The sequence below is a fragment of the Caretta caretta genome, chromosome 1, assembly GCF_965140235.1.
Source record: "Caretta caretta isolate rCarCar2 chromosome 1, rCarCar1.hap1, whole genome shotgun sequence".
Taxonomy (NCBI): Eukaryota; Metazoa; Chordata; order Testudines; family Cheloniidae; genus Caretta; species Caretta caretta.
The window spans coordinates 209,606,958-209,629,909 of record NC_134206.1 but is presented as its reverse complement, the minus strand read 5'-3'; the positions used below and the strand labels follow the sequence as shown (position 1 = coordinate 209,629,909).

Genomic DNA, 22,952 nt, shown 5'->3' with positions numbered 1-22,952 from the left:
GGTTCCCACACTGTAGACTTCCCTGGATCCATCCAGGCTGACTGAGTTCAGTGCTTAGGATCTAAAATCATGACCTGGTGACCTACTTAATGAAGTGGCCTGGTTCCAGTTTATGGGTCACTGTAACTGGCACTAAGGTCGACCTTAGTTGAAGTCAGGTACCCAGCTCAGGTGACAATAGGATCCATGGATTCATCTGAACCAACATAGCTGGCAAAGATTCAGCACCATTAGCTTGGATAAGCCACCAGTCAAAGTTGTTGTTTGTCCCATGTCTGCAGTACTCAGGGCTCTGGTGCTCAGGTCAACTGGGTCCAATGCTGAAAGTCTCTGAAGTGACATTTATTAGGAGAGTATTAGATTGTATGTCAGTATTACCAAGGTTCCTGATTTGTCAAGGTCAGATGAGTGTGATGCCAAAGGTCCCGCACCTTTTTTTATTCCATCAATGCTGCTTAGCAGGTTGGTGGTGAGGCTCCAGAACCACAGGTTCAGAGTGAATCACATACTGTGATGTTCTATATTTAGTATAAGTGGCTCACAAGCCCCAAAACTTAACTCAGTAGACTGAGTCTGGTGCTGAGTGAAATTGACTCTGTTTATCTAGGTGGCACCATAGTCTCCTGATCCTTTGAGCCCTACTTCATCAACACCCCTAAATCTGGCTCTACTGTCATAGAGCCTTTCCATAGCCAGATGCCTAGTCTCAAGTAGGCATTACTGATAGGTGATGTCTACTGAGGGCTTAGAGCCAGAGCTTGCAAGAATAGTCAGCTGAAACTGTAAGAATTCCTTTTGTGGGAGTCCTTCCAGGGGAAACCAGAAGAACTGTTCACATACCATGCTGGGGTTCTGCATACAACCCGAAATGGCCTTCATTGGCTCCTAAACCCTTCAGCTGGGTTCCCTATCTGAGGCGCCCTTGAGTGCTAAGACACCCTCAGCACTGAAACCTTGGAAACCTGTTCCCAGGCCTGGGCTGAGGTAGCTTCAGTGCCTGAGTCTCCATTCTGTGCCACGTATGGGCTCTGAAAATGACTTTGAAAACATCCAAGGCTGTGATTACCTGGAGACATCTAGGTTCCCAACACCTGTATCAGTGCTCTATTTCTGACTCCTGGAGTCCACTCCTTATCTACTAATGTTGGATTACTGGATCTGCATGTCTTTTTTATGTATGCAGTGTTGTTATAGCCATGTCAGTCCCCGGATACTAGAGAAAGTGGGTGAGGTAATATCTTTTACTGGACCAACTTGACAAGCAAGTGTGCATTGACATTTCCAAGTCTTTGAGTGAATAACAATGTTAAAGAAATTTTTTAAAGGAAATCTTGGCATCCCCTCCTGCTTTGGCACAGAAGGTCTTTATGATCAGATTGGGCCCTCCAGTGCCAGATCTCCAGTGCTTTTGTTCTGGAACCTATTCTTATAGCAGTGCCAGGAAGAGCTTGGACTTACATTCTCGGTTTGGGTTTAGCAAACAATCTATTTCAGGTGCACATGCCTCAGAAATGTTCTTACATACTTTTAAATTTACCTGAACCTGACTGCTTATGTAAGTAACCATGCCCAGTGGGAAAGAATTTAACTTATAAATCTGGGATTCTCAGCTGAGTTTAAGATAGCCATATTTGGGGTCAGGAAGGAATTTTCCTCCAGGGCAGATTGGAAGAGGCCCTGGAGGTTTTTCGCCTTCCTCTGTAGCATGGGGCACGGGTCACTTGCTGGCACGGGTCACTTGCTGGAGGATTCTCTGCTCCTTGAAGTCTTTAAACTACGATTTGAGGACTTCAGTAGCACAGATATAGGTGTGAGGTTTTTTGCAGGAGTGGTGAGTGAAATTCTGTGGCCTGCGTTGTGCAGGGGGTCAGACTAGATGATCATAATGGTCCCTTCTGACCTAAATATCTATGAATCTATGAAACATAATTTGCTTAGAATTGTTAGTGCTATTCCTTGAACACACAGTACATGAAAATTGCTACTTATAAGGTGTACTTGTGGCACCTTAGAGACTAACCAATTTATTTGAGCATAAGCTTTCGTGAGCTACAGCTCACTTCATCGGATGCAAGTGAGCTGTAGCTCACGGAAGCTTATGCTCAAATAAATTGGTTAGTCTCTAAGGTGCCACAAGTACTCCTTTTCTTTTTGTGAATACAGACTAACACGGCTGTTACTCTGAAACCTGTACTTATAAGGTGACATTGACATTGTATCACCTCTTCACAGGACAAACACCAGAGCCTGCTATACCAGTCCACCTCATTGAAAGTATCTATTAAATGCTTTTCTTTAAAAGCAGCACATAAATGAGAGAGAGAGAACCCTGCTATCTTGACTTGATCTTTGTCAATCAACAGGGCACTCATCTAGACTTGGGTCCACAGACAGGTTCCATAACAGCATAAATGGGTGCATACTCAGGCTATGCCTGTAGCTCCATGAGACTGATTACAGAAGGAATCTTGATACTTACACCTGAGCTATTTATGTATCAAGTCATTCAAAAAACTGAAGGTGAAGATAACGTGCTTATTAAGGAATTCTCTTCCCTCCTTTCTTACAATCTGCAGTAATATTTCTAGATGGGATGTTCACCTTGATTCCCAGCCCTTTTGAGATTTATGGATTCTGCAAGAGATAAAAGCTCCACATACGGGTTTGGAGTTGAAATCTGTTTGTTTAGCTCGTGAATCTTTCTCTCTTTTGATCAGAACTTACCTATAACCCTGGCAAATTCTTTTACCAGTTTTCATACAACAGCATAAATGTCTTACCTCTGGCTGATATTTATGTGTTATGCAAGTGGAGACCCAACCAGGTCTCTTTATTACCAGGGTGAACATCTATTGTCTCCAGTTCTGTTTCAGAGTCGAGCAAGACCCATTGTCATTGGCAGAGTCTCTTTTTTTTGACTGGAATCAGGAATTCTATGCGTTCCCTCTGATTTCCATTGGTTCAGGAAATCTGTCTGCAGATCATTTGGGATGGAACCAAGTTGTTGTTAGTAGCCATAACCAGGTCTTGTAGGATGTTTGAAGACTAATCTGCAATCTGTTGTTAGCATTACTTTACAATGTACTGGATCTTCTGCCCCTGCATCTTCTCAGACTGACATCTGGACTTCTGGATTGCCAACAGGCTTGATGAGAGAGTTTGTTGGAAGTTTAATGGTTCTTATCAAAAAGCAGCAATCTTTGACCAAACAAATCTCTTGCTTTTAACGTTGCTGTTTATTACACTTTGAACATTCAGAACCGTGTTTTGAGTTCTATCAAGCTTTCTGGGTGATGATTTCAGTTTCCACCCTCACGTGCTTAGGTTAGTAGTGCTCACACACTTGCAACACCATACTTTGCAGAAAGGCTGCACTGTGCACTACTAAGATTTCTGGAGATAATTGCTTTGTCCTTCACGCCTGTGTCCAAGGAATCTTTTTACAGGATTTATTTTACAGCAGCACATTTGTTTGTACTGTGAATACCACAAGGGAGACATACTCACTTAGCCGTCCTGGAAGTGTTCTCTCTAGTGCATATATTTCTTTTGATTTGGGGTTAGAGTCTTGTTTCACCAAGCTCTTGTCTGTTTTGTTGGAGTTTGCTGGAGGGAAGAGGATGTTCCTCATAGATGTAGCTACATGCTAGACTTCGAGATACCAGCCTAATGGCCAGTCCTCTATAAACAGTAGTCCATATGATAAGTGTGATATGATCAGTGTTCTCATCCCCATTTCCAGTCTCAAGTCCTCTCCTTTTCTGCTAACCAGCCTATTTCTGCAATCTTTTTTACACCCATGCTTAAGACTTGTCAGATGTTTATTCACCTGGATATATCAAAAGTATTCAACTAATCCAAAGAAACATCCATGTAGGCTCCTGTCTTCATAGAATTTGAAAAGCTGTTACTTGAAGCTCTATATGTACTTAAAGCACCAAAAAAATAAACTAAATAAAATGTTGTCCCTTGCATTCTGATCTGGGAGAATAAAACTGTGGTCCCTTCTGATATCTCTTGACTTGCCATCCAGAGCTGATGCTCACTTTGGCAATTCTGACTCCTTGTTCACTTAGAACTCAGCCCATGTTCCAGGGTCGTGGGGGGAAGGGTACTGCTCACTAATCTCCCACAGGTGGGAATATGTGGAAGCCACTCTAAGGAAAGAGGCTACTTAAAACTAACTGTTGGTCTTTGAATGCACTGCCTCTGGATATTCACTCTTCACCTCACCCTCACCACTTCAGAGTCTAAGGTAAATAATTCCAAAATTAGGGAAGGAGCTGAAAGGTGGTTAGGGTCTTTGGTTGCCCCTTTAATAACTTCTGAATCCTCCACAAGGGAAGGGTAGAGAGAGGTAGTTGACCCCAATACACACTACTCTCTAGAAAGATTCCATAGCAAATATGCAGGTGCAATATACTTGAAGAACGCCAGCTGCTGGCAAGGAACCTCTCTATCACCAGCACAGATGTATATCACTTTGAACTGATGGAATAACTGGTAGCAGTATTAGGCTGTTGTCCTCTATGTGGACTGGCTCCTAGAGGCAGATGAGACATATGCTTTTTCAGTCTGTTTCATGTATGTAAAATGTCAGGAACCAGGACGTGGGCAGTCTGGCCTAGTGGGCAGAGCAGGAGTCATGTCTAGTGGGCAGAGCAGGTATCCAGGTCAGAGAACAGAAGTGCGTGGGAGAGTTGGGATCAACTGCTAAGTACCAGAGCCAGGGAGCTGAGCCAGAGTCAGGACCGGGAGTCAACGCTGAGGATTGGAGCTGGGGTTAGATACCAAATGCCAGAGCAAAGGATTGAGCCAGAGTTTGAGTCTGTCATAAATATAAAGGGAAGGGTAAACACCTTTAAAATCCCTCCTGGCCAGAGGAAAAACCCTTTCACCTGTAAAGGGTTAAGAAGCTAGGATAACCTCGCTGGCACCTGACCACAGTGACCAACAAGGAGACAAGATACTTTCAAAGCTGGAGGGGGGGGAGAAACAAAGGTTCTGTCTGACTGTGTGATGCTTTCGCCGGGAACAGAAAGGAATGGAGTCTTAGAGCTTAGTAAGTAATCTAGCTAGATATGCATTAGATTCTGTTTTGTTTAAATGGCTGATAAAATAAGTTGTGGTGAATGGACTGTATATTCCTGTTTTTGTGTCTTTTTGTAACTTAAGATTTTGCCTAGAGGGATTCTCTGTGTTTTGAATCTGATTACCCTGTAAGGTATTTACCATCCTGATTTTACCGAGGTGATTCTTTTACTTTTTCTTCTGTTAAAATTCTTCTTTTAAGAACCTGATTGCTTTTTTCATTGTTCTTGAGATCCAAGGGTTTGGGTCTGTGTTCGCCTATGCAAATTGGTGAGGATTTTTATCAAGCCTTCCCCAGGAAAGGGGGTGTAGGGTTTGGGAGGATTTTGGGGGGAAAGACATTTCCAAGCGGGCTCTTTCCCTGTTATATATATTTGTTAGACGCTTGGTGGTGGCAGCAAAAAAGTCCAAGGGCAAAAGGTAAAATAGTTTGTACCTTGGGGAAGTTTTAACCTAAGCTGGTAAAAATAAGCTTAGGGGGTTTTCATGCAGGTCCCCACATCTGTACCCTAGAGTTCAGAGTGGGGAAGGAACCTTGACAGAGTCAGAACTGGGAGGTAGAGCCAAGATTGATAGTCAATGGTCAGGAGCAAAGTGAAAGGACAGTGTAATTAAAATTTTCTAACTGTTACAGTTATAGACAGGGTCCTGTCAGTAGCTCAGGTCAGGTGATAATGTGACAGAGAATGGGATGCCAACCTTCCATCACCTCCTCCCCAAATTCACAATCTTATCTCCACCACAAACAGGCCATACTCCCTCAGTCCCTACACCATCCCTTTTCTGCAGTTCTGTAAGGTTGCATACACTCAAGTGTTCAGAGAAGGCAGTGCTGGAAATCTGACATCCAGGCTGGGGCAGAGTTAAGGTTGTGGTACATTCTCTTAAGCAGATGATAGACTTAACTTTCCATGTCATTTTATTTTATTAGGGTTGTCGATTAATTGCAGTTAACTCATGTGATTAACTGAAAAAAATTAATCATGATTTAAAAATTAATTGCAATTACACGTAGTTTTAATCGCACTGTTAATAAAATTCCAATTGAAATTTATTAAATATTTTTGGATGTTTTTCTATATTTTCAGGTATCTTGATTTCAATTACAAGACAGAATACAAAGTAGACAATGCTTACTTTATATTATTATTTTTATTACAAATATTTGCACTGTAAAAATGATAAAAGAAATAGTATTTTTCAATTCACGTCATACTAGTATTTTAGTGCAATCTCTTTATCGTGAAAGTGCAGTTTACAGATATAGATTATTTTTTGTTACATAACTGCATTCAAAAACAAAACAATGTAAAACTTTAGAGCCTACAGGTCCACTCAGTCCTACTTCTTGTTCAGCCCATCGCTAAGACAAACAGGTTTGTTTACATTTACGGGAGATAACGCTGCCCGCTTCTTGTTTACAATGTCATCTGAGGTCACAAGGTACCAATGTGAGATTCACAAGGTCAGCTCCCAGACTGCAAGAAGGTCAGCTCCCAGACTGCTGCGCTGGGCATCACAACATGGGGAATAGATGGCCAGCCCTCTGTGGAGAAAGAGGTGGTTAGGGACTATTTAGAAAAGCTGGATGTGCACAAGTCCATGGGGCCAGACGAGTTGCATCTGAGAGTGCTAAAGGAATTGGCGGCTGTGATTGCAGAGCCATTGGCCATTATCTTTGAAAACTCGTGGCGAACGGGGGAAGTCCCGGATGACTGGAAAAGGGCTAATGTAGTGCCAATCTTTAAAAAAGGGAAGAAGGAGGATCCTGGGAACTACAGGCCAGTCAGCCTCACCTCAGTCCCTGGAAAAATCATGGAGCAGGTCCTCAAAGAATCAATCCTGAAGCACTTACATGAGAGGAAAGTGATCAGGAACAGTCAGCATGGATTCACCAAGGGAAGGTCATGCTTGACTAATCTAATCACCTTCTATGATGAGATTACTGGTTCTGTGGATGAAGGGAAAGCAGTGGATGTATTGTTTCTTGACTTTAGCAAAGCTTTTGACACAGTCTCCCACAGTATTCTTGCCAGCAAGTTAAAGAAGTATGGGCTGGATGAATGCACTATAAGGTGGGTAGAAAGTTGGCTAGATTGTCGGGCTCAACGGGTAGTGATCAATGGCTCCATGTCTAGTTGGCAGCCGGTGTCAAGTGGAGTGCCCCAGGGGTCGGTCCTGGGGCCGGTTTTGTTCAATATCTTCATAAATGATCTGGAGGATGGTGTGGATTGCACCTTCAGCAAGTTTGCGGATGATACTAAACTGGGAGGAGTGGTAGATACGCTGGAGGGCAGGGATAGGATACAGAGGGACCTAGACAAATTAGAGGATTGGGCCAAAAGAAATCTGATGAGGTTCAATAAGGATAAGTGCAGGGTCCTGCACTTAGGACGGAAGAACCCAATGCACAGCTACAGACTAGGGACCGAATGGCTAGGCAGCAGTTCTGCGGAAAAGGACCTAGGGGTGACAGTGGACGAGAAGCTGGATATGAGTCAGCACTGTGCCCTTGTTGCCAAGAAGGCCAATGGCATTTTGGGATGTATAAGTAGGGGCATAGCGAGCAGATTGAGGGACGTGATCGTCCCCCTCTATTCGACATTGGTGAGGCCTCATCTGGAGTACTGTGTCCAGTTTTGGGCCCCACACTACAAGAAGGATGTGGATAAATTGGAGAGAGTCCAGCGAAGGGCAACAAAAATGATTAGGGGTCTGGAACACATGACTTATGAGGAGAGGTTGAGGGAACTGGGATTGTTTAGTCTGCAGAAGAGAAGAATGAGGGGGGATTTGATAGCTGCTTTCAACTACCTGAAAGGGGGTTCCAAAGAGGATGGCTCTAGACTGTTCTCAATGGTATCAGATGACAGAATGAGGAGTAATGGTCTCAAGCTGCAGTGGGGGAGGTTTAGATTGGATATTAGGAAAAACTTTTTCACTAAGAGGGTGGTGAAACACTGGAATGCGTTACCTAGGGAGGTGGTAGAATCTCCTTCCTTAGAAGTTTTTAAGGTCAGGCTTGACAAAGCCCTGGCTGGGATGATTTAATTGGGGATTGGTCCTGCTTTGAGCAGGGGGTTGGACTAGATGACCTCCTGAGGTCCCTTCCAACCCTGATATTCTATGATTCTATGATTCTATGAGAACAGGCCTTCGCATGGCACTTTTGCAGCCAACATTGCAAGGTATTTATGTGCCAGATATGCTAAATATTCGTATACCCCTTCATGCTTCGGCCACCATTCCAGAGGACATGCTTCCATGCTGATGATGCTCCTTAAAAAAAAATGTGTTAATTAAATTTGTGACTGAACTCCTTAGGGGAGAATTTGTATGTCTCCTGCTCTGTTTTACCCACATTCTGCCATGTATTTCATGTTACAGCAGTCTCGGATGATGACCCTGTTGTTCGTTTTAAGAACACTTTCACTTCAGATTTGACAAAACGCAAAGAAGGTACCAATGTGAGATTTCTAAAGATAGGTACAGCACTTGACCCAAGGTTTAAGAATCTGAAGTGCCTTCCAAAATCTGAGAGGGACGAGGTGTGGAGCATGCTTTCAGAAGTCTTAAAAGAGTAACACTCCAATGTGGAAGCTACAGAACCCGAACCACCAAAAAAGAAAATCGACTTTCTGCTGGTGGCATCTGACTCAGATTATTAAAATGAACATGAGTCGGTCCGCACTGCTTTGGATTGTTATCGAGCAGAACCCATCATCAGCATGGACACATGTCCTCTGGAATGGTGGTTGAAGCATGAAGGGACATATGAATCTTTAGCGCATCTGGCAAGTAAATATCTTGAGACGCCAGCTACAACAGTGCCATGTGAACTCTTGTTCTCGCTTTCAAGTGACATTGTAAACAAGAAGTGGGCAGCATTGTCTCCTGCAAATGTAAACAAACTTGTTTGAGCGATTGGCTGAACGAGAAGTAGGACTGAGTGGACTTGTAGGCTCAAAAGTTTTACATTGTTTTATTTTTGAATGCAATTATTTTTTTAACATAATTCTACATTTGTAAGTTCAACTTACATGATAAAGCAATTGCACTACAGTACTTTTATTAAATGAATTGAAAAATACTATTTTTGTTTTTTACAGTGCAAATATTTGTAATAAAAAATAAATATAAAGTGAGCACTGTACAATCTGTGTTGTAATTGAAATCAATATATTTGAAAATGTAGATAACATCCAAAAATATTTAAATAGATGGTATTCTATTATTGTTTAGCAGTGCGATTAATCAGGATTAATTTTTAGTTGCTTTTTTTAATTGCTTTAAGCCCTAGATTTTTATGTGAAGTGTTATGTATAGAACAGCCTTAACTGATACACAACACTGTGTTTTTGTGTATTAGTTTCCCAGGTTTTCAGATAGGATCCTCAGCATTTCAGTTACTTCTTTCAGAAAGAACAGGACCTTCATCAAAGAGTTTTTTTGAAGCTATTGCCCTTTGTGGAAGGAGCTGTTTGTTTTTCGAAGGTTTTGCTCTTCATTAATATTAGCATGATAAATGTTACGAAAGTTTATTCAAAGCTACTGAAAATTAATTGAGTGATAGAGAGATGGGGCATGTCTTTTTTACTTTTGCCTATTTCTTTCTATTATATGAATTAACTCCACAGTCCCTTGTTTAGCAGCATAGAGAAAGACTTCCTGCAGAATTTTAAATGAATTAAATTCCATTGGGGCAATGAGTTAACAAGCTTTTTATTTATTTTACCCTGTGTGATTGTTTTTCTTTGTTTCTTCCATGCTTCTTTGTGTTCCCTCCCTGGCAGCTTTTCTTTACATTAGCATGTGCTCTTATCACTTTGTTAATAATGGACCGTGCTTCATGTGAATCTGGCTTTGGGGGCTAGAAGTGAATTAACTCGCTGCTTAGAGCCAGGGCTGCAGAATGGCTGACAGCTCAGTGTTCCGGTAACACATGGGATGTCAAAGCAACTGGCACAATGGGCACATGCAGCCTTGGTTGTGGGAGGGAGGCATGACAGAGGCATAGAGTGAAATCTGTAGCTTTGAAAGAGAGGCCTTGTCAACAGCAATGCTGCAGAACAACATCCCCTCTTAGTTTGTGACTAGAAGAAAGAAACGATAAATTGTTTTGTACCAGATGGTGATTCCTCCTAAATGAAATAGGCATAGGTTAAGTCAGTTCCATCCAGCTCGGTTTACATTGCATAGAGGACACATTTGGTGCCATCTTGTCACACTTTGCCTTGTGTACTAAAGCCAGGCAGGCAAATGAACATGAGGGAATCAAAAAAGAGAGGGTCTGGGAGGCTTCATGTCATTGTAATCAGTTCCTGAGCTATTCACCTCAGGTCATCAGTTCAGCTGTGGACCATATCATCAGTGACCAAAAGTAATTACAATCTTAGGGCTATTTAATTATATTAAATTTAGTCACTTATGGAATCGGTCCTTTTCCAAGTCTACATACAACACCAAAATGATTTCTGCAGATGATATTAGTAATTGTCCCACTTGTTGTTAATAAGCACTTTTTAAAGCTTTTTATCTGAGCTCTCAGATCGAAACACAAGCATTAAGTTTCTCAACCCCTCTGTCCTAGGTATTGTCATACCTCTGAACCCATACCTGCCAGCATGTGACAGAGGCAACTGAAATGTGTGGCAAGTGACCAGAAGTGGACCCTTGTTTTGTTGCACATTATACCTCATAAATTACCTCCAGACAAAAACAGTTAAAATGGAGTTAAGATTGAGAGTACACATCAGTGATTCATGGTGGGTTTTTTTTTAATACAGCGATGTAATTATTTCCAAAACATGCATTGTAAACCCAGGAAATTCAGAATTAAGGTTAAACTTTAACAGGAATCCTAACATATTAAGGTGTAGAAATATGAGGGCACCAAACAACCTTAACTCTGCCCTGTAGTGAATGACACCATTAGGAAGGAAAAAAAATCTAAAACATATTTTAAAATAATCTAATCTAGATGCTAAATGTTAAATGCTAAAATGTGTTAATCATTTCATTTCCTGAAGGCATTTTGGTGGTTGCAGTCTCCCACATTAGATTTGGCATCCTGGCTATCTGCCCTATGCATCCTTCCCTAAGTCAATGGATATTTTGAGTCAGTCTTCCTCTTTCATTTGCAAAACATCTCCTGCCTTTGGTGCTGCAGAACAGGCAGGCTGATTAACCCAAAATGTAGAACATTCCACAAAATCCAGAATACTTAAGAGGTCTAGGTGTCCCCATTTTACAGACAGGACAACTGAAGCACAGAGAGGTGTTTGACTCCCACATCAAATTAATGTTGGAGCTAGGACTAGAAGCAAGGGGATCTGACTAACAGTCCTGTGCTGTAACCCCTAGCCCACTGCCTCAAGGTACTTGGCATTCTCAGCATAAAGGCCAAGATCTGAATGAACATGAAAATTAAACACCCGTCTCATCTCTGCAGTTTTCTTTCTTGGTCAGTTAGGGCAGGCTGACCAGGTAGGGTGGGAAAGCGTGTACTGCTGTTGCAGGAGCTGTACTTGTACTATGGATCAATATAAGTTCCTCAGTCACTAGGGCTCTCTGTTACTTCTCACCAGCACTAAACTCACTGAAAAAATGTTAGCCAAAAATAAACTAATCTTACTAATCTCTGGTTTGATAGCCTTTACTGGCTGTACTTTCTCTAGACATGATGTGTGCAGGTGAAAATACATTAAATCTATTCCGATTTCTTATGGCTTTTTTTTTTTTTTAGGTGCCTGAACATGCAGAACTCGGTTGGATTCTTGGGTGCTTAACTAGTATGCCACGTATACAAAGCTTTCCCCAGTGGAAGGTAAGGTTTATATGATCAGCATATTAAACTAAAAGGAGATTTAAGGGAATTTAATAAAAACAGTATTGTCCTTTCTGTTGCCTGTGGACCATAAACACTGGGCCAGTCATTCTTACTAAAAGGTGATGGAGTCACTTCAGGAAGAGGAAAGAAAACAACCCCATACAATGCTATTACTATAGGAGACATAACTGTATATTGTGAGTCAGTGAGGCTGCTGCTCTGGGAGGTTACAAAGTAGCATACCTGTAAAAGTAGAGAATACAGAGGCAGTTAAAGAAGGTTTTCAATTATAGACTGGTATTTTTAATCATTTATCAAAATGCTTAAAGTTCTTATTTCAAGCCTCATAACATAATAAAATGCAATGAGTACAGCACAACATTAAGGCTAAAAAATCAAGCAGTCACAAGTAAGGAAATTCCATAAGTAAGTCTTCTGCAACATTAGTTGGCCATTCTGTGTGTTGTATGGTATGGGATATATTAAGGTTTACATTTTAAAAGGGATACAGAAATAAACATAACTAAAGATGACTGTGGCTGAGTTGATGTTTTGAAAAATCTTCCCTTTTGCCATTCATGACATATGTGCTTAATTTCTTAGTATTACATCAACACTGTTTTTTGCATTTAATTTCCGTGGGTTTTCTTTATTTAACAAGAAGAGAAATCAGAAGTGTGCTGGGATGTGTAAACCCCACGCTGACAGGGAAGGGGCTAGGGAGGTTCAGCGCTAAGGTAGCCCCACCTCTCTGGCCCTTCCAACCATGCATGGTAGGGTGGAAGGCATTCAAAAGAGGAAGCTGCAATCAGCAAGGGGGAAGCCCTGAGAATGAAGCGGCTGGAGAGTCTCCTGAAGCAGCAGGAGGAACCTCCACCATGCCAGAGACCCCCAGCTCTGGAAAGAGTCCAGTGAGCCCCAGAAGCAAGCCTGGCAGGGAGAGCATGATTGGGCTATCTAGCCCAAAGGACTCCAGTAAAGCTGCTACCCAGGCATCTCTGAAATAAGGTGGTGCCACTGACCTTTTTTTCTTTTGGACCCCTGGAAGGGCTTCTTTGTTGACTTTGAACTCCGCAAGGGTGGGGCCCACTGCAAGGGCTAAGAGGCTGTGGTCTTGACTGGGCTGACCCTGTGGTGGTCACTGGGCATGGCAAGGGGCCCCGACCGAGCTAGAGAAGTGCCCCAGAAAGAATCTCTTAAAAGTGGTGGAGAATGCGGGCACTTGGTCAGCTCTGCTGAAAGGGAGAGGAAAAGGGAGCAGGGAGTGGGAAAAAGGAGAAAAGAGGTTTGAGGCTGAGAAAATCCTGACAGAAACAACTTTGTAATGGATCTGGAATGGCTATTAAAATGGGTCACAGAAAACCAGCAGCACCAGGCCATCCTGCAACAAAAACAGCAGCAGCTTCTTCAACAGCTTGCAATCCAGCAACAGCTGGGGCAGCAGCAGCAATAGCTGACAGGGAATTAGCCACATGCCAACAGCAACAACAGAACCTGGAGCAACAGATGCTGTCAGTTCTCCGACCTCTAGGGTCACCTAGGGCTGTGGTGACCACTAACCCTGGGCCTCCCAGCTCAACACCCATCCCTGAGGAAGCTGTCTAAGATGGGCACCACCAGTGACCCCAAGGCATTTCTCACTCCTTTTGAGCTGGTGGCATCTGCTGTGGTGTGGTCCTCAGAGCACTGGACCATGTTATTGGTGCCATCTGTCAGGACCAGCTCAAGCTGAATGCCATGAACTTGATTTGGCAACAGCCCAGGACTATTGGAGGGTCAGAGAGGCCTTATTTGACTGTTTAGATATCACCACCTCTCTGGGAAGAGTCCAGTGAGCCCCAGAGGCAAGCCTGGCAGGGAGAGAGTGATTGGGCTACCTGGCTGGAAGGACTCCAGTAAACCTGCTTTCTGGGCAACCCTGAAGTAAGGTGGTGTCACTGACCTGACAGAAGGGGCTTCTCTGTTGAGTTTGAACTTTTGCTTTTCGTCACCCATAAACAAAGTAAGAAGGCCTACAAGGACGGGGTGGTGGGGTCCACTGCAAGGGCTAAGAGGCTGGGGCCTGGACTGGGCTGCCCCTGTGGTGGTACTGGGGTGTGGCAAGGGGCCCCGAACCCAAAAGACGGTTTTACAAGGAGTCAGAAGAGAGACAAACAATGAGAAGAAAAAAAATCCAGAGCAATTTGGTTTGCAGAGTTCACAACTGGAGAGGGCTAAATACCTCCAGATGTTTTTGGGTGTTTTTTTTCCCTTCCTGTTTTTTCTTCTTAATTAAATAAACCCATTCAAATTTAAATGCAACAAATAGTGTTAATGCAAAACTTAGATTAAAGCCAAGCTTTTCAAACCTGTGTTTCTCAAGTTAGACTTGTAAAGCGATATTTAGACATCTAAGTATAAGTGGTTGGACTTTTAAAACCCACAAATAGGAGCTGCAGGTGCTTGGCATCAGGCCCCCCATATTTAAGAGCCTGGAGATGGAGACAAGACAGTGTGATCTGGATGACGGGGAGAGTAAAAAGATACAGGAAAATATAAAGAAGTCTGGACAGATTTTAAGGATTTTTTTAAATGTAGCTACAGTTAAAACAAAAAGCAGGAAACTAGATACTTGAACATCTACAGACCAGCTGGTCCAGATGATATGCATCTAGGGTGTTAAAGGAATTAGGTATTGAACTTCTGAACCTCTGATAATTATTTACAAAAAGGTGGGTTAATCTGGAGGGTATCAGGACTTTGGATAAAAACAAGTGCTGCATACCAGTCTTCTAACAAACAACAAAAAAAGGAGTGAGTTTGGCAGTTACCGTCCCACACATCTAATATCGCTCCCTAGTAAAGTAATAGAATAATATTATGAGACAAGATCTATAAATATCTCTAGAAAATAACTGAGCCATGAGCAGTAAGTAGCACTGGACATTGAAAAAGCACAAATTCTGTTAGGCTTGCTTCTTTGCTAGAATGACAGTCAGTGAACGAAACGGACTCAGTAAGTAAAACTTACAACAAAAAAAATCAAAATCAGATGTTAACATCAGCCAAATGGATGATTTCCATATGTCTTTCTTTTGCAAACAGGTAAAGAATGCCAGCCAGAATTCTGAAGGAACCGTTGGTCTATTCACATACCCTGTGCTTCAAGCTGCAGATATTCTGCTGTACAAGTAAGAGACAGAATGTGAGCCCACAGGCAACGTCTGTTCAACTGCTGTAAGACTAAAGTTCTATGGGTCAACATGTTAAATATCAAGGGGCGTGAATAGCTGAGAGGACTGGGAATGGATGGCACACTTTCATCTTTCAGTCACTGATTAAAATCTTGCTCAGGTTGATAGTGATTAAATATCAGGCCACTGGAAAACCATTGGATGGTATTGTCTAAGAAGAGTTGGTCACCTCAGAACAATTTAGTGCATGTCCCTAAAATCACCAATAAAACTAACACCAATTGACCCATTCAGCAGTTGCATTGGATTGATTGACTGAATGGGCCACAGAGATTAAACTAGTTGTGGATCCTCAAGGTCAGGGCTGAATCATGTTGTTACTTCCCATGATGGACCTGCTATGAAGCTAGAGAGATTTAGTGTCCAGACCTTTCAGTTGGGCACTTTACACCACTATTAAATTCACTTACATTTTTTTCAGGTTCTGGTGTAGATTATGCTGTGTCAATGGGTGAAGAGTTTTCTGCACAAAGGGATAGCCAAACCTCATGTGTTGCCTCCATGAGAAAGTTGAGACCCATTACAGAAGCATAGTTCTATACTAGTCAATTATCTTTGATGTAAGATTAGCAGAGGTCCCAGCTTTGACATGAGGTGTAATGACTGGCACCATCAGGATGTCGTGTAGCCATATGGCACAGTGTTTGAAGAAGTCTTCTGCAAATTGGGAAACTGTGAAGTCTCTTTTTTTTTTCCCCACATTTTAACTTTTTTACATCCCTGAGGGGACGTTTCCTATACTGAAGAAATGTAGACAATATCCTTCTTTCAGTTACTCTTTCTTTTTTTCCTGGTTCTTCCCGCACGTCTCTTGTAAACCTAATCGCTCTTCTTCTCCCTGCCCACCTACCCAGTGCTAGCAGCCTGACTCCATGCTTACACCACTCCACTCCAGCAGCTTGATGGTTCCACTCCACGCTCCCGTTCTCCCCATACATGGCTGACCTATTAGCCCTTTATTAGTTCCTAGGCTGTCTGATGAGGCTGAGATCAAGAGCTGGTAATGTGGAGGAAGGTTGCATCTGTGAATGAAGCTTAGTTAAGTCGGGTAATATGTAAAATCTTAATTAATGAATCTCAAAGACAGAGTAAATAGTACATTATGTTTGCAGATTATATTGAGTTGTGTGGGTTCATCAACTTCTGGGAAGACAGAGAAATGATACAAAAGGGCATGGAGGGTTTGGGAATATAGAATAGGCGGGAATAACAAGGCTTCTACCTAGAAAAATATATCTTGGGTAAAATAATCCAAAGCATAGAGTCAATGGGAGGGGAAACAGTCATGTCAAAAGACTTAGGGATGATATTGCTAGTTTATATAGATCATAATTAGGAATATAGGGGTAAAAGTAGAGGGAAAATGTAATTTGAATATTAGAAAAAAATTCTTAACTGAGATCTGTTTGATTGTTGAATAGTTCCCCAAGGGGAATAATAGAAGCCCCATCAATTAAAGTAATTTTAATAAACAAAACACTGGCAACTTCACTGTCAGAAACCATTCTGCACTGGGCCCTGGGATGGACTGAACTACCTAGATCTTTTCCATCTCTATGTAGTAAGATTCTGTACTTTTGATTTGTACTTCCAGCTCATTTTAGCTCAACTTTTGCATATTAAGTGCTGGCTGACTGGAAACAGATGACAAAATAAGGAGGTGTCAGAGAGAGAGAGAGAGAGCACATATATTAAAAGATATATATTTAACAAGAGAGCTCTTTTATATTAAAAGGGATAGGAAATGGGACAAGAGGCAAGAGAAAATGGATAATTAGGAAAGGAGCAGCAGTCATAGAAGGAAGAGCAGGAAAAGCAGACGCTGAAATGGTACAAAGCAAAACTAACTGCAGAAATAAGAACTCATAAAAGTGGCAGAAAAGATTCAGCAAATAAAATGCCACAAACAAAATAAATGAATTAGGAAAAGGAAGTGAGGGAGAAATAAAACCAACTGAAGTGACCTTGGAGAAAAAAGAGGATTAGGAAGAAGAAAAAAAAGTTAATTAATAGAAGGTAAATAAATAGCATGTGAGAAGCAGGAGCAAAGACAGCAAGAAAACTAACATAAGAAAGAAAGAGTCATGCTGAGGCGTTTATAGAAACACAATATGTTTTCAGGTTAGTCGGATAACTTTGTGATTCTGGTACCATTTTGGCATATGGAAATGTTCCTTTTGGCCTGCTTAAGTGTATTGATTAAGGTAACTGTTTTTTCTGTGTTGTAAGACACTGTGATTTCCTATGGGCTACTCTAACAGTTTTTAGCTTGTCTTGCTTACTCTTTGGTGGGCAGAGGGGTGAAGAGATTGACCCCCAGTAATTTAGGATCAGAAGTAAAGAATACCATATTGAATTGAAATTGTCTGGGTATTTAGAGACGCAGAATTTGAATTAAATTAGAATTTGGCCAGGACTTGGTTTATCATACACCAACTCTTTAAAAGTGCAGTGGAAGCTTTAATAAACAAAAGAGGACATGATTTCAAGTCTATATCTCACCTAAAAAATCACAGGTTAACAGTGAGGGCAATTAATCATTGGAAAAAAACACAAGGGAAAGTGATGGATTCTCCATCCCTTAAAGTCTTCAAATCAAGACTGGATGCCATTCTGGAAGATATGCATTAGCCAAACACAAGTTATTGGACTTCAACACAGTAGTAACTGGATAAATTTGCATGACCTATGTTATACAAGAAATCAGACTAGATGATCTAACGGTCCCTTGTATCCTTAAAATCCATGAATGAATAGAAGACAGTGGGTAGTAGAAATCTTATGGAAAGTGGTAGATGCTTGCAGAACACAAGTGTACGTGCCAATATTGTTACTTTTTCTGGTATATTTCCCATTTACATTCAAACTTTGGTAAAAGGCTGTTCTTTTGCTGCTGATTCTGCATTTCATCCCATCAGACACAGCAGAACCGTATTAGACAGGATCCGTCTGGAATCTTGTTCACCCAGAGGAGAGCGAGTTAGCTGTGATTGAACATTTGGCTCCATCTGGCCCTCAACTATGGCAGGAGCTGTGACAGTCTCAGGTAACATTTCAATAGAACTAGAGAATTTTGCTGAGTTTCCTGTATCTGTCTTTTATTAAAAGGTCAACACATGTTCCTGTTGGAGAAGATCAAGTCCTGCACCTGGAACTGGCTCGAGATATAGCACAGCACTTTAACAAGAAATATGGAAACTTCTTTCCTGTGCCCAAAGCCATTTTAAGTGAGTAGGGAGAGGTGTGGTTAAATACTAGATTGCAGTGAGTTATTAAGGGTTGAGGTTTGACTTACAGGTAGGGTGAATCTATGTGGGAACAACTGGAAAGGGGGCAAACTGATGGCAAAGTAGATTAATAGAAAAGAATGAATATGGGGCTTTGAAAACCCCCAGAAAGGAATGTGTACAGTATCTGCTATTCCAGTCCTGGGGCCCCCCACAATGCTCTGCTACTGCCTTTCAATCCTGCTTGGTTGCAGCCCCTGTCTGTTCTTGCAGGCATGGGCCTCTCATGAGGAGAGAGCATGTTTGATGGTGCCAATTAAGGAGCAATTTGTGATGCCCATTAGGGCGTTGAATAAGAGACCACCAACCAGCATAACGCTATAGTGTTTGCTTGTAGTAAATGCTGTAATTGAAGTTGCAAAGCAGTTTCTGTTTTATTACCTTCATTACCATAGCACCCAAAAGTTCACTAGGTGCTTTGACATATGCTTGTAAATTTCAAGAAGGCTCTTCATTGGCGCTAAACTTTCCATTCTTGGTCACAGCCTAAAGCTTAGGAGATTTTGAGGAAAATGTGTTCAGCCATTTTTCGCATTACGAGGCCATGAAAAATTTCTGAATCTTTCTGTAGAGCAAATGGCACATGTGGCGGGAAACATGAGCAGCTGAGTACAGAAAAAGTGTGGTATCTTTGCATTAGTTCATAATCTAGAGGAATGTGCAGCCCCCAGGGGCAGGGAGTTCTCCCCTTAGAAAAGATTACACTGCCAGGGTATCATTAGTAGCCCTCTTTCCACTTTAAAGCCCCAGTTAAAAATGAGAGGTCACCCATGAGAATACAGGGTGTTACAAACCTTGGTGCAGTGTCTTGTGAGCAGTTTGAGCACCAATACTGTGATGTCTATGCAACAGTGATTCTGTGCTATGTGATTCTAGTCATTAGCTCAATGGCTCACACTGCATTTTGTGTATAATAGTAACAATGGGAAGAGACTGTGAATTAATGGAGTGGTGTAACTAGATGAATGTTGCCACGTGCTTTATAGTACTGGTATCCTGTCTTGCATGTGTGCATGTGTCTCAGTTATTTCTAAGGCACCTATCACCCTGCCAAAATCTAAGCAATGTTTTCCCCCTGCCTAGTTTTTGGGTAGATAATATCTGGGAGGGAGCAATTTCTAAGGAGCTCTAGGAGAGTTTCAGGGGCTTCTTGTGTGGGGCAGCTTCTCATGGTGAGGAGGCTGGTCATTTTGGGACCCTGGAGTGTGATCTGACCCAGCTTCCCACTATTACGGGATCCCTCACACACTTCTAGTTTGTGCTCCCTGGGTTACTCGCCTCACCAATACCAGGTACCTAGAGGAGGAGGTGGATTGGTAGGGAAATCAGCATAGAGCCATAGCAGGCTGGAATCATCCCAGAAGCAGTAGGTAAATGGGGAGAAAGGGGAACTAGGTTCAGGTTCTTTGGGTGATTATGGGGAGAAAGGAGAATGGCTGGGGTGCTTTTGGTGGGAGAGAATGAAGATTAAGGATGAGTATATTTTGTAATGCTTGAGAAAGTAATTGTTAAAGCAAGGCAAGCAGCCAGGGCAACCTGCTATAGGCTGTAGTATTCTCCTAAGAAAAGTGCCAAATAAGCATGAATAGAAAACCATGATCTGTTTGTCTTTTTAGGTACAACGAAGAAGATAAAGTCTCTCAGGGATCCAACAGCCAAGATGTCCAAGTCAGACCCTCAGAAATTAGGCACACTCAATATCACAGACAGTCCAGAGGAGATAGTTCTGAAATTCCGCAAGGCTGTGACTGACTTCACCTCCGAGGTGACCTATGACCCAGACTCTCGTCCTGGTGTCTCCAATCTGGTGACCATTCATGCTGCAGTAACAGGACTCAGCATAAAGGAAGTGGTGCACCAGTGTATTGGTCTTGACACTGCACACTACAAAGGGATAGTGGCAGAGGCAGTTATTCAGAAATTTGCGCCAATTGGGAACGAAATTAAGAGGCTCCAGGAGGACAAATCCCACTTGGAGAAGGTTTTACAGGCTGGAGCAGAGAAAGCCAAAGAACTAGCTTCCCTTGTGTATCAAGAAATAAGGAGATTAGTGGGGTTTCAATAGAACCTACTGAATAGTTGCAAATTTTCTTATTTCCTGCGATAGCTCTTGTTCATCATCTCCCATCTCAGAGTCTGAGAGAGAATTTTCTTTGTTCTGGAATATCAGACAAGAACAATCAGAGATGATTTTTTAATGTGATTGTGATACCATCTAATGGGAGCCATTCTGGATGGCCAAAGGAAGGACACACAATTTCCAAAGAAACTCACAAAACCAGAACAGTGAAGCTGACCAAATGAATTGCCTGTTTTCATAGAGCAACATAAAAAGTTGAAATAGAAGCCACGATCGTTGGGATGACAGAGTTGCTGCATTCCTGATTACTCCAGAAGGAGAGGAAGTCACAAGCTTCATAAAATCCTCCCCTATTACACACACAACCCCACAGAGAAGGACAGTTACACTATGCTGAATGTGATGGCAGAATGTGCTTCTGGATAACCAGAATAAAAATACATACCAGAGATCTGGAATGCCCAGGACATTGGTAGTAGGAAAGAGAGCCTTTCACCTCTAAATCCCCAGTTCATATGCAGCCTAGTTTGGTAATGACATCTAGTCTGTATGAAATGAGTTGGTCTCTTAGTCCATTTCCTGATATATAAATGTCCATATTACAGAAACCACCATGACCATTGAAACTCGGCTTCTTTTTGGCAGTCTCAGTAAAGAACTCATGGACTGAATGGAACCTGTACCCTCTATCCTGAACACCCCCTCTCACTTCTAAGTCATCTTAGTAGGTCAGGGCTAAGATACATTGGCAGGGGACTGTCTGTGTTGAGAAGCTTGCTCTGCAGCTGTCCATTTTGCAGCTATTCTGTAGAGAAGTAAAGGCTTCAGCACTGTCAGTCCAGCACCAACTACATGATTCATTATAGAATCTGTGTCCAGCAGGGAAATGACTTTCGGCTGGGAAACCAGAGAACTGGCTGTAAAATTAACAAAAACTGCTTGTGTAAGTGACTAGCTGAATACAAAGCCATGGTTATGATCAAAGCATTTTTCTCAAAATGAATAGGCCTAGTAATGAGAGCTGCACTCAGCCTCCACAGATCTTATTCCTCCCAAGCCCCAGTGAGAGAGCCTAGAATGAGTGAGCTGCTGCTGAGGAGCAGAAGGAAAGGGAGAAACTGGCAAAAAGGAATAAACTATTCTAAAGGCAATGGAATGGAGAGGGTAGAGAAGTGTTTAAAGCAATGCAAAAGCAATTATTGTACTGTTGCGGAGAATTTTGCTGCATCAGTGTGTTGATGCTTCACATTTGAAACCACTGTATTAAAACTTAAACTAAGTTTATATATCACAACCATGGCAGGTACTGCAAAGAGGAAAACGCAAATTTAAAAGTGTCTGAAACATGTCTTCACTGTTTCTTTCTCCTGAGTTGGGAAAGGTGGAAGTTATATCAAGAAACTAGAGCAACTTTATACTCGTGAATCAACATGAACTGATCTTTTTTCTGTGTAATACAGACCAATAAAAAGCTGATGAATTTGTTTACTGGTTGGAGTGAAATGGTGAGTGTTCACTGACTCAGAATCCTTTAGCTCCTGTGTATTGCAAAGCAAGAAATTCACAATTGGATGTCCCTACCATCCAAGCTAAGACCCGGGTTTATATATAAAGGATCTGTAGAAAGAGGACAATGGGATGAGAATTTTCAGGTAAGACCATTACTAAAGCAAGTCAAGACTAGAGAAGGTATATGAATGGACACAAGGATGTCAGTTAGAAAACAAGTGCAAGGTAATGTACATTGGAAGGATTAACTGCATCTATTCATACACATTGCTGGTTTCTAAATTAACACACAGGGAAAGACATGAGTGTCATGGACAGCTCATTGAAAATCTCTGCTCAATGGCCAGCAGTGGACCAGAAAGCAATTGTTAGGTTTCATGAAGAATAGGGTAGAACAGGGATCGGCAACCTTTGGCACGCAGCCCACCAGGGTAAGCCCCATAACATGCCAGGCCAGTTTGTTTACCTGCTGCATCCGCAGGTTTGGCTGATTGCAGCTCCCACTGGCTGCGGTTCGCTGCTCCAGGCCAATGGGGGCTGCGGGAAGTGGCAGCCAGCACATCCCTCGGCCCACGCTGCTTCCTGCAGCCCCCATTGGCCTGGAGTGGCAAACCGCGGCCAGTGGGAGCTGCGATCGGCTGAACATGTGGACGCAGCAGGTAAACAAACCGGCCCGGCCCACCAGGAGGCTTACCCTGGCGGGCTGCGGGCCAAAGGTTGCCGATCCCTGGGATAGAAAGTGCTACTGAAAATATTGTAACACCACTCTAAATTGATAATACTCAAGATAAAGACATACTGTTCATTTCTGGATGCCCCAGGTTAAAAAAGTTATAGCAGAAATAGAAGATGGTCAAAAGGTGAGGAATAAAAATGAGAGACAAAGAGATTGAAAAGATTAGGACTGTCTTCTTTACAAGGAA

General features: G+C 42.2%; 1 protein-coding gene across 3 annotated transcripts in view; it reads left to right on the top strand.

The window, feature by feature from the left end:
- WARS2 (tryptophanyl tRNA synthetase 2, mitochondrial) overlaps positions 1 to 22,004 on the top strand; it is a 79,950-nt gene extending 57,946 nt beyond the window's left edge. For all 3 annotated transcript variants that reach the window (XM_048819758.2, XM_048819767.2, XM_075119302.1), the window contains 4 exons: positions 11,837 to 11,917; positions 15,005 to 15,090; positions 18,262 to 18,380; positions 20,057 to 22,004. In XM_048819758.2, the coding sequence (XP_048675715.1) occupies positions 11,837 to 11,917; positions 15,005 to 15,090; positions 18,262 to 18,380; positions 20,057 to 20,505 (735 nt within the window). In that variant the 3' untranslated portion in view covers positions 20,506 to 22,004. The remainder of the gene's footprint in view (positions 1 to 11,836; positions 11,918 to 15,004; positions 15,091 to 18,261; positions 18,381 to 20,056) is intronic.
- Positions 22,005 to 22,952: the final 948 nt, after the last annotated feature.